At 39.6% G+C, this 15203-nt stretch overlaps 1 protein-coding gene across 1 annotated transcript in view; it reads right to left on the minus strand.

Moving 5' to 3' along the window:
• DNAAF9 (dynein axonemal assembly factor 9) overlaps window positions 1-15203 on the minus strand; it is a 643469-nt gene that overhangs the window by 63932 nt on the left and 564334 nt on the right. Inside the window, exon 32 of the mRNA XM_053704320.1 lies at window positions 11305-11411. Within this exon, the coding sequence (XP_053560295.1) occupies window positions 11305-11411 (107 nt within the window). The remainder of the gene's footprint in view (window positions 1-11304; window positions 11412-15203) is intronic.

Raw genomic sequence — 15203 nt, forward strand, 5'->3', positions numbered from 1 at the left:
GTGACGCAGTATCAGACATGGCCCTAGTATTATCAGCGCACTCTGTTCTCACCCCAGAGTGGTCTCGTTTACCCCTAAGTTCTGGCAATTTAGATAAAACTTCAGTCATAACATTAGCCATGTCTTGCAAAGTGATTTGTAATGGCCGCCCTGATGTACTTGGCGTTACAATATCACGCACCTCCTGAGCGGGAGATGCAGGTACTGACACGTGAGGCAAGTTAGTCGGCATAACTTCCCCCTCGTTGTCTGGTGAATTTTTCTTAACATGTACAGATTGGCTTTTATATAAAGTAGCATCAATGCAATTAGTACATAAATTTCTATTGGGCTCCACATTGGCCTTAGAACATATTGCACAAAGAGATTCCTCTGTGTCAGACATGTTTAACAAACTAGCAATTAGACTAGCAAGCTTGGAAAATACTTTTCAAATAAATTTACAAGCAATATAAAAAACGTTACTGTGCCTTTAAGAAGCACACAAAACTGTCACAGTTGAAATAACAATGAACCGGATTAGTTATAGCAATCAGTTTTTCACATGAAATGTATAAATTTAGCAAAGGATTGCACCCATTAGCAAATGGATTATTAACCCCTTAATACCAAAAAAACGGATAATAAAATATATAACGTTTTTATCACAGTCAAAGCACAGTCTCACTGGTCTGCTGTGAGTGATTACCTCCCTCAAACTAGTTTTGGAGACCCCTGAGCTCTGTAGAGACGTCCTGGATCATGCAGGGAGAATAAGGAAGACTGTGACTGAATTTTTAATGCGTAGTAAAAGCGCCAAAATAGGCCCCTCCCACTCATAATACAACAGTGGGGAAGCTCAGTAAACTGATTTTATTCAAAATAAACGACAGCCAAGTGGAAAATAATGCCCATAAAATTTTTCACCAAGTACCTCAGAGAAAAAAACGATTAACCTGCCAGTAAACGTTTTAATATAAATATATGAAATGATATTAAAAGCCTGTTGCTAGTCGCTCTCACTGCAGAAAGGCTATGAGTTATATGTATACAGTATTTTCTTAGTGAAGTGCCATTCCCCAGAAATACCTCAGTGCCAACATACATACATAACAGCCTGATACCAGTTGCTACTACTGCATTTAAGGCTGTACTTACATTATATCGGTATTAGCAGTATTTTCTCAGTCAATTCCATTCCTTAGAAAATAATATACTGCAACATACCTCTTTGCAGGTGAACCCTGCCCGCTGTCCCCTGTTCTGAAGTTACCTCACTCCTCAGAATGGCCGAGAACAGCAAATGGATCTTAGTTACGACCGCTAAGATCATACACAAACTCAGGTAGATTCTTCTTCTAATACTGCCTGAGAAAAAACAACACACTCCGGTGCCGTTTAAAACAACAAACTTTTGATTGAAGAAATAAAAACTAAATTTAATAACCACACTCCTCTCACACATCCTATCTATTAGTTAGGTGCAAGAGAATGACTGGGTATGACGTAGAGGGGAGGAGCTATATAGCAGCTCTGCTTGGGTGATCCTCTTGCACTTCCTGTTAGGGAGGAGTTATAATCCCATAGGTAATGGATGACCCGTGGACTGACTACACTTAACAGGAGAAACCTGAATTTTTTGCCGCTAACTTAGCTATTTGGAAAGCGCCGTCAGTGATAAAAGAATTAGCTAGCTTTAGAGCCTTAATTCTATCCATAATTTCCTCATATGAGGTCTCCGCCTGGAGCGAGTCTTCCAGCGCCTCAAACCAGAAAGCAGCTGCAGTAGTTACAGGAATAATGCAGGCAATAGGTTGGAGAAGAAAACCTTGTTGAACAAAAATTTTCTTAAGTAAACCCTCTAACTTCTTATCCATAGGGTCTTTAAAAGCACAACTGTCTTCAATTGGTATGGTTGTGCGTTTAGCAAGTGTAGAAACAGCCCCCTCCACCTTAGGGACCGTCTGCCACGAGTCCCGCACAGAGTCAGGTATGGGAAACTTTTTCTTAAAAACAGGAGGGGGAGCAAAGGGAATCCCTGGTCTATCCCACTCCCTAGTAACGATATCCGCAATTCTCTTAGGGACCGGAAACGTATCCGTGTAAACAGGGACCTCTAGGTACTTGTCCATTTTACACAATTTCTCTGGGATCACTAAAGGGTCGCAGTCATCCAGAGTAGCTAATACCTCCCTAAGCAAAACGCGGAGGTGTTCTGTCTGATGAGGAACCCTTCCTGAATCAGAGACTTCTCCCTCAGATATCAAATCCCTCGCTCCCACTTCAGAGCGTTGTGAGGGTATATCGGATACGGCTACCAAAGCGTCAGAATGCTCATAATCTGTTCTTAAAACGGAGCTATTACGCTTTGCGGGTAACACGGACGGTTTAGATAAGAAGGCTGTAAGAGAATTATCCATGACTGCCGCTAAGTCTTGTAATGTAAAAGGGTTAGACGCACTAGAGGTACTAGGCGTCGCTTGCGCGGGCGTAACTGGTTGTGACACTTGGGGAGAGGCAGACGGGCTACCCTCGTTACCTTCAGTCTGAGAATCATCTTGGGCCACATTCTTAAGTGCAACAATATGATCTTTAAAGTGTATAGACATATCAGTACAAGTGGGACACATTCTGAGAGGGGGTTCCACCATGGCTTCTAAACACATTGAACAAGGATTTTCCTTAGTGTCAGACATGTTTAATTGACTAGTAATATACACAAGCAGGCTTGGAAATCACTTTAATCAAATAAAAAAACACAATTTGAAAAAAAAAAAACGTTACTGTACCTTTAAGAGATAAAAAGAGCACACAATTTTACAAAACAGTGAAAAATGCAGCAATTCTCCTGAAATTTTCACAGTATGTACCTAAAGCCTTAATAAGATTGCACCACAAGTTTCAAAACGATTAACCGCTTAATGCCCAAACCGGAGCAGCCTAAAGCCAACACCCGGTTAAAAATAGTACAGCCTTGCTGTGGCCCTACCTGCCCTTAGGGATCAGATTTAGGGGAAAATAGCTTCTATAAGGCCCTCAAACAGCAGCAGGACCCTCCATGTGAAGCAGCATGAACTTCTCTGCAGTTCTATCTGCGCATCTGAGGCGCGGAATTAGGCCCCTCTACTCCGGAGCTGTGAGGCCTAGTAAATCACTCTTAAGTGAATAAAAACCAGCCATGTGGGTAATAACCCCAGAAAGAACCCCAAAAGGACTTTCAAAGTGTCTACAAACAATATTTTTCTTGAATAAATAATCGATTGCCCTGAATCAGTGTCAACCAGCATAATTAGCCCTGTTATGTAAGCATTCAATTCCTTACTAAGTCTGTGAACATAGCTTACCCTCCCCTCATGGGGATATTGTCAGTCTCTTCTAGCATTATCTCAGTCTTGTCTAGAAATAAATGACTGAACATACCTCATTGCAGATTACCCTGCAAACCGCTCCCCCCAACTGAAGTTTTCTGGTACTCCTCAGTCCTGTGTGGGAACAGCAGTGGGTTTTAGTATTTTAGTTACAACATGCTAAAATCATTTTCCTCTCAGCAGAAATCTTCATCACTTTTCTGCTAGAGAGTAAATAGTACAAACCGGTACCATTTAAAATAACAAATTTTTGATTGAAGATAATAAAAACTACAATTCTAACACCACATTCACTTTACCCTCCCGTAGAGAGACCCTAGTGCTTAGAGCAGGCAAAGAGAATGACTGGGGGGTGGAGCCACTTTCTGTAGGGAATGAGAATATCCCACAAGTAAAGGATGAATCCGTGGACTGGATACACCTTGCAAGAGAAATTTCGTTTTTTATGTTTTTAATTTCTTGCTATCTTAGCCTACCTAGCAATCACTTAACAGGTCAGAGATTACCAACGCTTAAAAGGTTCTTAGGGTGGGAGGAAAAAAAAAAAACAACAAACAAAAAAACACATGACAAAGAACACTGCAAAAATATAAATTTATTTTAAAAAGTGCTGAATACATTTCTTCCCAAACTTTGAGGAAGAAGATTGAACCACATCCAATTTATAGTGAGTGATGAAAGTTATAGAAGTCTTCCATACTGCGGCCTGACAGATCCCCAGAAGTTACATTGTGGAATGCCTAGGATGTTGCTAGTGCCTAAATAGAATGTGCTCGCTAACTATCAGGAACTTGCTTGCTTTGAAGCTGATAGGCTCTTGAAAGGCACCGAACAATCTAAGCAGATATTAATTTGGTTGGCAGATTTCCCCTTCTTGGACCAGAAGGGATTATGAAGAGACAATTTAAATGACAAATCTCCTTAGATCTCTCCACATAACATTGCATACAACTCACAACATCCTAGGTATACAAAGGTTTCCTATCTACAATCTTCTTCAATCTTGAAAAGGCTGGCATTAGACCAGTGAAACGTGCGTTGGACTTTTGTGGACATATACGGACATTTGTATTACCTAACGGTCAGAACTTTAGGGCTTCCGGATGATTGCAAATGGTAAAGCTGTTTGCTTTTGCCGGTTTGTCTTATGCCCATTTAGTATCTGACTAATACAGTCTGTTTTTCTATCCTTGTTTTTAATAAAATATTTTACTACTATATTCTAGGACTATCCTTGTGAGTCGTGAGGCTTTATACCTACCTGCAGCATCACTAAGAGCTTAGTTATAGCTCTCTCCAATGTGATTATTGTTCCCTGTGGGATTGGATTAGTTGATCCAAAAAAACTTCACTATATTTGTCCTTTTTTCTTCCTTACATATCTTCCTGTGATCCTCTGAAATCAATCTGTTGTGACCTGGATCCATTGAGGTTCTTCAAGACTCAAGTCCTGGGAAAGATTTTACTGGAGAAGCCACCACTGCAGGCATTGTTTCAAAAAGTTTGGAAAAGTGATCCGTTGAGACAGAGGAAATTGTTGTAGAAAAAGATCTGAAAATAGCCTCATCCTCCAACAGTCCAATCTAACCTAATGGATTGTGGATGCCATTTTCCCTAGTAATTTCATCCACTTCCTGGTTGACATATCCCTGAAAGCTAGAAGACGCTTGGAAAATGTTATCAACTCTTTTCTTTCCTCCGAGAAAGAGAAGCAGTACCACATTCTGTATCGAAGAATGCGCTAAAAAATACCGACTGTTGAACTGGATTGACTTGGCTTTTCTTCCAATGTATTGCCAAATTAACAACTGAAGGATCTGAAGTTTACTGCATTTGAAACAAGGCTTGTTCTTTTGTTTCTGCTATCAGATATAATGTAGTAGGAATATCCCTCTTTCGGATTTCTGCAATAAGTGGAAAAAACAGAATTTATGTTTACCTGATAAATTACTTTCTCCAACGGTGTGTCCGGTCCACGGCGTCATCCTTACTTGTGGGATATTCTCCTCCCCAACAGGAAATGGCAAAGAGCCCAGCAAAGCTGGTCACATGATCCCTCCTAGGCCCCGCCTTCCCCAGTCATTCGACCGACGTAAAGGAGGAATATTTGCATAGGAGAAATCATATGATACCGTGGTGACTGTAGTTAAAGAAAATAAATCATCAGACCTGATTAAAAAACCAGGGCGGGCCGTGGACCGGACACACCGTTGGAGAAAGTAATTTATCAGGTAAACATAAATTCTGTTTTCTCCAACATAGGTGTGTCCGGTCCACGGCGTCATCCTTACTTGTGGGAACCAATACCAAAGCTTTAGGACACGGATGATGGGAGGGAGCAAATCAGGTCACCTAGATGGAAGGCACCACGGTTTGCAAAACCTTTCTCCCAAAAATAGCCTCAGAAGAAGCAAAAGTATCAAATTTGTAAAATTTGGTAAAAGTGTGCAGTGAAGACCAAGTCGCTGCCTTACATATCTGATCAACAGAAGCCTCGTTCTTAAAGGGCCCATGTGGAAGCCACGGCCCTAGTGGAATGAGCTGTGATTCTTTCAGGAGGCTGCCGTCCGGCAGTCTCATAAGCCAATCTGATGATGCTTTTAAGACAAAAAGATAGAGAGGTAGAAGTTGCTTTTTGACCTCTCCTTTTACCAGAATAAACAACAAACAAGGAAGATGTTTGTCTGAAATCCTTTGTAGCATCTAAATAGAATTTTAGAGCACGGACAACGTCCAAATTGTGTAACAAACGTTCCTTCTATGAAACTGGATTCAGACACAAAGAAGGTACAACTATCTCCTGGTTAATATTTTTGTTGGAAACAACCTTCGGAATAAAACCAGGCTCAGTACGTAAAACCACCTTATCTGAATGGACCAGATAGGGCGGAGAACACTGCAGAGCAGATAACTCAGAAACTCTTCTAGCGGAAGAAATTGCAACCTAAAACAAAACTTTCCAAGATAATAACTTAATATCTACGGAATGTAAGGGTTCAAACGGAACCCCTTGAAGAACTGAAAGAACTAGATTAAGACTCCAGGGAAGAGTCAAAGGTCTGTAAACAGGCTTGATTCTAACCAGAGCCTGAACAAACGCTTAAACGTCTGGCACAGCTGCCAGCCTTTTGTGAAGTAAAACAGATAAAGCAGAGATCTGTCCCTTCAGAGAACTCGCAGAAAATCCTTTCTACAAACCTTCTTGTAGAAAGGAAAGAATCTTAGGAATTTTTATCTTGTTCCATGGGAATCCTTTAGATTCACACCAACAGATATTTTTTCCATATATTATGGTAAATTTTTCTAGTTACAGGCTTTCTAGCCTGAATAAGAGTATCTATTACAGAATCTGAAAACCCACGCTTTGATAAAATCAAGCGTTCAAACTCCAAGCAGTCAGTTGGAGGAAAACCAGATTCGGATGTTCGAATGGACCCTGAATAAGAAGGTCCTGTCTCAAAGGTAGCTTCCATGGTGGAGCCGATGTCACATTCATCAGGTCTGCATACCAAGTCCTGCGTGGCCACACAGGAACTATCAAGGTCACCGAAGCCCTCTCCAGATTGATCCTGGCTACCAGCCTGGGAATGAGAGGAAACGGTGGGAATACATAAGCTAGGTTGAAGATCCAAGGTGCTACTATTGTATCCAATAGAGTCGCCTTGGGATCCCTGGATTTGGACCCGTAACAAGGGACCATGAAGTTCTGACGAGAGGCCATCAGAACCATGTCTGGAATGCCCCATAATTGAGTTATTTGGGCAAAGATTTCCAGATGGAGTTCCCACTCCCCCGGATGCTCCTCCATCGCCAGGGAACTCCTTGTTACCCCCTGATGGTTGATATATGTAACAGTCGTCATGATGTCTGATTGAAACCTTATGAATTTGGCCTTTGCTAGTCGAGGCCAAGCCTTGAGAGCATTGAATATTGCTCTCAGTTCCATTATGTTTATCGGGAGAAGAGTGTCTTCCCGAAACCATAGACCCTGAGTTTTCAGGGGTTCCCAGACCGCGCCCCAGCCCACCAGACTGGCGTCGGTCGTGACAATGACCTATTCTGGTCTGCGGAAGCTCATTCCCTGTGACAGGTTGTCCAGGGTCAGCCACCAACGGAGTGAATCTCTGGTTATTTGATCTACTTGTATCGTCGGAGACAAGTCTGTATAATCCCCATTCCACTGTCTGAGCATGCACAGGTGCAATGGTCTTAGATGAATTCGTGCAAAAGGAACTATGTCCATTGCCGCAACCATCAAACCTATTACTTCCATGGACTGCGCTATGGAAGGAAGAAGAACAGAATGAAGTACCTGACAAGAGCTTAGAAGTTTTGATTTTCTGGCCTCTGTCAGAAAAACCTTCATTTCTAAGGAAACTATTATTGTTCCCAAGAAGGGAACTCTTGTTGACGGGGACAGAGAACTTTTTTCTATGTTCACTTTCCACCTGTGAGATCTGAGAAAGGCTAGGACAATGTCCGTATGAGCCCTTGCTTTTGACAGAGACGACACTTGAATCAGGATGTCGTCCAAGTAAGGTACTACTGCAATGCCCCTTGGTCTTAGCACCGCTAGAAGGGACCCTAGTACCCTTGTGAAAATCCTTGGAGCAGTGGCTAATCCGAATGGAAGTGCCACAGGTAATGCTTGTCCAGAAAGGCGAACCTTAGGAACCGAAAATGTTCCTTGTGGATAGGAATACGTAGGTACGCATCCTTTAAGTCCACCGTGGTCATGAATTGACCTTCCTGGATGGTAGGAAGGATCGTTCGAATGGTTTCCATTTTGAATGATGAAACCCTTAGAAACTTGTTTAGAATCTTGAGATCTAAAATAGGTCTGAATGTTCCCTCTTTTTTGGGAATTATGAACAGGTTGGAGTAAAAACCCATCCCTTGTTCTCCTAATGGAACAGGATGAATCACTCCCATGCTTAACAGGTCTTCTACACAGTGTAAGAATGCCTGTTCGAAGATAATTGAGACCCGTGGAACCTTCCCCTTGGGGGTAGTTCCCTGAATTCCAGGAGATAACCTTGAGAAACTATTTCTAGCGCCCAAGGATCCTGAACATCTCTTGCCCCAGCCTGAGCAAAGAGAGAAAGTCTGCCCCCCACCAGATCCTTCCCAGATCGGGGGCCAACACTTCCTGCTGTTTTGGTAGCAGTGGCAGGTGACTTGGCCTGCTTACCCTTGTTCCAGCCTTGCATCGGCCTCCAGGCTGGCTTGGTTTGAGAAGTATTACTCTCTTGCTTAGAGGGTGTAGAATTTAAACACCAAAAAACTCTAAGCCATCTCCGTGGAGATGTTGCCTGTACAACGGCAAAGAGAATGACTGGGGAAGGCGGAGCCTAGGAGGGATCATGTGACCAGCTTTGCTGGGCTCTTTGCCATTTCCTGTTGGGGAGGAGAATATCCCACAAGTAAGGATGACGCCGTGGACTGGACACACCTACGTTGGAGAAAGAATCTTTGTAAAGCTTCTGGAAGCAGTTGAACTCCTAAATAGCAGGGCTCTGAACTGGTAGTGCTGAGAATTGATTGAAAATCTTAGAAAATGCATATGATGGTGTCAATTGGGATGTGAAAGTACACCTCTTAAGAGAAGGAAACCAGAAAACTCCATTGAAAAATCAGAACTATCACAGTCAGAACTGAATCCAGTTTGAAGGATTGTATGCTCAGATAATGATTGAGGCCTCTGAGGTCTAAAATTGGTTTCTAACCCCCATCTCTTTTCCTTATTAGAAACAATTGGGAATAATATCCTTGAGGCTGAAAAAGAGAAAACTCTTAATTTCTCTTGAGAGAAGATCTTCTACATACTGAAGAAGAGGAGATTGAACAAAATTAACTGGTGGAGGAATCTTCCTGAATTCTAGTCCCTGGATACAATCCTTAGGACCCAAGGATCTTGAATATGACATGACTGAAAAGAACCAAACAAGCTCCCACAGGAGCTGTTTGGGAAAAGGAACGGTCATTGAGACTTAGATGGCTATCCTGAGGTAGGCATCCCCCTAAATCTTCCTCTTTAAGAAAGAAAAGAACTTACAGGATTGGGCCTTATAAGATTATTTCTGAGCTTGATTTCTGGAAACACAAGCTTACATCATTTGACGAAAATAATGAGTAGAACATTTTCTGGATTTTGAAGCTTGAGGTAAAAAAGACTCTTTCCCCAGATCTTTTGGATATGAGATCATCCAAAGTTTTACCAAAAAGCATAGAGGGATCAAACTGAAAATTCAAGAGATTCACTTTAGATGCAGAATCAGCGTCCCCAATGTCTGAACCAGAGCGCTCTTCTTGCTAGATTAGTAGAAACCATATTTCTTGCATTCAACACATAAGATCATTCATAGCTTCAGAATAAAAATGAATTAATTGACCAATGTCTGCAACAAATGACGCAATCATCTGATCATAACTTGATGCAGATGTTATCCTGAAAAGAGGCAAGACCATTTTCTGCAGCTTTTGTTACTGAGCACATAGACAAAATACAGTGAAACATAGCACCTTGTAAAAGAAAATGCCTCTTCAAATTGAAATCAAGTTTCTTATCCATTGCATCTTTAATAGGAGCTTGAATCCTATGTGGGAAAAATTGTCCTCTTGGACAAGCGAGATATAGGAACATTTGGGAGGTGTAGAAAACAAATTTGCAACTTCTTTAGTTAACAATTTTTTTTACATTTTTTTATCAGGAACCACCAGCTGTTTTTTGGTTTCGCAAACTCAGACATAAATTGCTTGATAGCATCAAATACAGGAAATTCAACAGAAGCAGGTAGCTCAGAATGATATCAGAGGATATAGAAGGTAAAGCTGCAAACCTAATGTTTCTCTGACATAGGAAATACATTCCACAGGAACATGAGAGAAAGGCAGATTTGAAACATCAGAATTACTTGACTTATGCAACAAATTGCCCCCACTCTCTTGACCAATGCAGGTTTATGAGATTTTTATAATTCCATGCCACCCTGTTACATAATGCACATTTGTTGGGCACATTCTGAGACTCAGGGCTGCAAGACAGAAAAGAGAGAAAATAACATGTATTAGAAATAATAAACCAAAGAGAATATAAGTGAGAAAAACAGCGCTGGATAAAATACAATTATACCAAATTCCCAGATATGTAACTTGACTAAGAAAATCCTGCTCGACTGTGAGAATATACAGTTGTGAGGACTTATGGGTCTATAGGCAGGAACAGCAGGCAAATAGTGTCAGATTGCAGCTCCAAACTCTGTGACAAACAGAAGCCCTCCTGGTGTTTAAATGTACTGAATGCGCATGTGCACTTCACCTCGGACCCTAGACACAGTTTGATGACACACATCCGGGGAAGATGTCAGCGCCCATAGGATGAAACCCTTAATATACCAAGGGCATTGCCAGACTTTCCTCAAAGGTAAATAATAAAACCACTGACTCTATATGCCCAAAAGTGAACAGAGCACAAGGACCTGGATAGCAACAAAAGCGGTAAATAACTGCACTACTAGGTATTTAGAAAAAAGGTGAACTTAGCTTTGTACACCTTAGATGGACAGAACTAGGAATGAGGTGGTAGGTAAGGTTTGCTCTTATATCTAGGTTAGGGGTGTGGTACAGTTATGTTCATGACGCTTTAGGAAGGGAAGCTCTCACCTGGTAAGTGATAAGTAGGCTATGATTTTTATACTAATTCTTTAGCCTGGCTGATAACTCCTACTAATTGTGGTGGACAGGGACACATCAACCAGCATGACAAACTTATTTGGGACAGGAGCTTCAGTTTTCAAAGAAAGAAAAGCTCTAAAGAACTGTAATATTTAAAAATGCCAGTTTTTTAATGAAATAGAAAAAAATTTCTTTAATGGTAAATACACCTACATATCATGATATTACAGTGGAAAAACATTTTATACATTTAAACTAAAGAATTAAGAAAATTTATTTTTACCTTTACATTGTGTCATAAATCTAGCTTTTTCTAAAGGACGGCTAAACCACACACTGATCTGATCCATTTTTGGGGAGACAGGCCCAGCAGAAAATTTACCATCATGCCTAAAAAAGAATATATAAACAGCTGAAGTTAAACTATATTCACTCAGAAGTTCCATAAACTATTTTTTATTGAACACAAAACTGATTACTTAGAGAATAAATATTTCTTATAGTTGCTAATGAAGAACATAACAGCTGTATTTAAAAAATAAAAATAAAAAAAAATACTAATCCAGTGAATGGCAGTTATAACTGCATTTATATATGAACCATCTAGAATAATGGATAGGAAAAGAGCATCAACACTTCATTTAAAAAACATTTTCCTCAGAGACAGCTATTGTAGGAAAAAATGCTGAATCACTAAATCAAGCTGAAAGAAATATGCTGCAGTGAAAATAGTATATCATAATATAACCAGCATGTTTCTATGCTTCAGCAGAGTTAACAGGAATGGATTACTATTTATTTCACGAAACGGAATAACTGTCTAAATGTAATACTTTACTTTTGAATGACATTGTTAGGTACAATGTATTACTGTAAAATTATTGTTACAATGAAAATATTCTACCCTTAGCATTATGACACAATATACAGTATATATGGCAATTATTCTATTAACCATTTCTATTTTTTGTTTAATAAATTAAAAAAAGGTTATTTTCTCACTAAGGGCTAGATTACGAGTGGTGCACTAACTGTAGCGCATAAGCGATAACAAAATGTATGCTTACCTGATAAATTTCTTTCTTTCATAGAGAGTCCACAACTTCATTCCAATTACTAGTTGGATAATCAACTCCTGGCCAGCAGGAGGAGGCAAAGAGCACCCCAGCAAAACTGTTAAGTGTAACTTCCCTTACCCATAATCCCCAGTCATTCAGCCGAAGGAAAATGGAAAAAGAAGAAACAAGGGTGAAAAGGTGCCTGAGGTTTACTAAAAAAAACCCTGCTGAATTATAATTAAAAAGAGGGCGGGGCCGTGGACTCTCCATGTCCGGAAATAAATAAATTTATCAGGTAAGCATAAATTTTGTTTTCTTTCCCACGACATGGAGAGTCCACTACGTCATTCTAATTACTAGTGGGAACCAATACCCAAGCTAGAGGACACGGAATGAACAGGGAGGGAGAACAAAGGCAGGAGGACCTAAACAGAAGGCACCACCGCTTAAGGACCTTACTCCCAAAAGAGGCCTCAGCCGAGGCAAAATAATCAAATTTGTAGAACTTGGAAAAAATATGCAAAGAAGACCATGTTGCCACCTTGCAAATCTGTTCCACAGAAGCTTCATTTTTCAAAGCCCAATAAGAGGAGATAGCCCTACTGGAAAGAGCCGTAATTCTCTCAGTCTCATAAGCCAACGAATCATACTTCTTAGATAGGGATGTGGTGGTATATCCCAGCGCCAACTGAAACCTTTTTGAGCCTGAGGCGGTGGTACCTAGCTCCCACCTATAAAAATAGAACTACGAAAAATATGCCCAGGCGCCAACAGTGAGGAGGCTAAGGTTATGTATATGAATAAACTCTGTCGTGTGCTACAAATATGTGGTAAAAGTGTTAAAACAATTTATTGTAGATAAAACATATAGGAGACGATAAAATGCAATGTTTCATAAAAACACAATATTACATGTGCATGGATCCACGCTAATAAAATATATATGAATAAAATCTTGAGAGCATAAACACATAGGAGAAGTAATCTCGTTAGAGATAATTTAACATGTAAATGTGGGTGATACAAATGCAATTCAATGACAATAAAAATAATTCAATGACAATAAAAATAATTCAATTGACAATGTTGAATAAAAGTGTAAAAATATAAAAATATAAAAATGTGACGGTGATCCAATGTCCAAAAAAAGGAATGTGACAGTGTTCCAGTGTGAAATGTTCCAAAAATGAAAAGAATCAGTGTAAATCCTGTGTTGGAAATGCAAAGGAAGAAAAAATATATGGAAAATATGTCAATCCTTAGTTCACTGAGGAACTGAGATAAAATAAAATAAGTGAAAAAAAGTCAGAAATGGATGTAAAGTGGAATCCCTGTGTACAGTGTTGTTGTCCTTGTCTCTTATTGTGTGATGTCCTTATGGAGCCAGGGGGTCCCTGCCCCAGTGGATAATATAAAAAAGATGCTGAGTGTGAAGGTTTCAGCAGATTTATCAAAATAAAAATAAAAATAAGATGGTGAAGAAAAAGTGTTGTAAAAAATGTGTTTTAAAATTCAAAAATAGAAACCTGTGGAATAGAAATAATACACAATGTGTAAAACAATTTCAAATGTGTACTCCTATTGAAAAAATGCTTACCAGGTCTACGCGTTTCGGCCTTTTCCTAGGCCTTTATCAAGATTTTTTACAACACTTTTTCTTCACCATCTTATTTTTATTTTGATAAATCTGCTGAAACCTTCACACTCAGCATCTTTTTTATATTATCCACTGGGGCAGGGACCCCCTGGCTCCATAAGGACATCACACAATAAGAGACAAGGACAACAACACTGTACACAGGGATTCCACTTTACATCCATTTCTGACTTTTTTTCACTTATTTTATCTCAGTTCCTCAGTGAACTAAGGATTGACATATTTTCCATATATTTTTTCTTCCTTTGCATTTCCAACACAGGATTTACACTGATTCTTTTCATTTTTGGAACATTTCACACTGGAACACTGTCACATTCCTTTTTTTGGACATTGGATCACCGTCACATTTTTATATTTTTATATTTTTACACTTTTATTCAACATTGTCAATTGAATTATTTTTATTGTCATTGAATTGCATTTGTATCACCCACATTTACATGTTAAATTATCTCTAACGAGATTACTTCTATGTGTTTATGCTCTCAAGATTTTATTCATATATATTTTATTAGCGTGGATCCATGCACATGTAATATTGTGTTTTTATGAAACATTGCATTTTATCGTCTCCTATATGTTTTATCTACAATAAATTGTTTTAACACTTTTACCACATATTTGTAGCACACGACAGAGTTGAATCATACTTCTTAACCAGAGAGAAAGAGTATAAGAAGTAACCTTCTGACCAGAAAACTAAACAGGGCAGAAGATAGACGAAAATCCTTAGTAGGTTGAAGGAAAAACTTAAGAGCGCGCAAAACTTCCAGGTTATGCAAAAGACATTCCTTATGAGAAGAAGGATTAGGACAAAAAGAAGGAATAAAAAATTCCTGATAAATGATTTGATCCTATACCATCTTAGTGAGAAAACACAAATTTAGTACGAAGGACTGGCTTATCTGCATGAGGAAAGATACTGGGAATTACACTGCAGAGCTGAAATATTAGAAACTCAGCGAGCGGAAGAAATAGCAAGGAGAAGCAAAACCTTCCAAGATAACAACCATATAAAACAACATACACCGGATCAAAAAGGAGCCAGCTGCAAAACTTTAAGAATTAGTTTAAGACTCCAAAGAGGAGCCACAGGTTTAAACACAGGCCTGATTCTCACTAGGGCCTGAACAAAAGCTTGAACATCTGGTAAAACTGCCACACAAAAAAATAGACAGAGCAGAAATCCGACCCTTCAGAGTACTGACGGACAAAACTTTTCTCCAGGCCATCCTGCAGAAACTATAAGATTTGGGGAATCCTAACTCGACTTCAGGAGAAACCCAAAAGTTTCACACCAAAAAAAGGTATTTACGCCATACTGCTAAATCCTGCAAGGAAAAGATTTACGAACCTGAAGCATAGGATTAATGACCGCTTAAACCCCCCCCCCAAAAAAAAAACACACAAAAAAAAAAAACACGTCTAGATAGAACTAGGCGTTGAATCCAAGCAGTCAGCTTC

Source organism: Bombina bombina, chromosome 2, assembly GCF_027579735.1.
Source record: "Bombina bombina isolate aBomBom1 chromosome 2, aBomBom1.pri, whole genome shotgun sequence".
Taxonomy (NCBI): domain Eukaryota; kingdom Metazoa; phylum Chordata; class Amphibia; order Anura; family Bombinatoridae; genus Bombina; species Bombina bombina.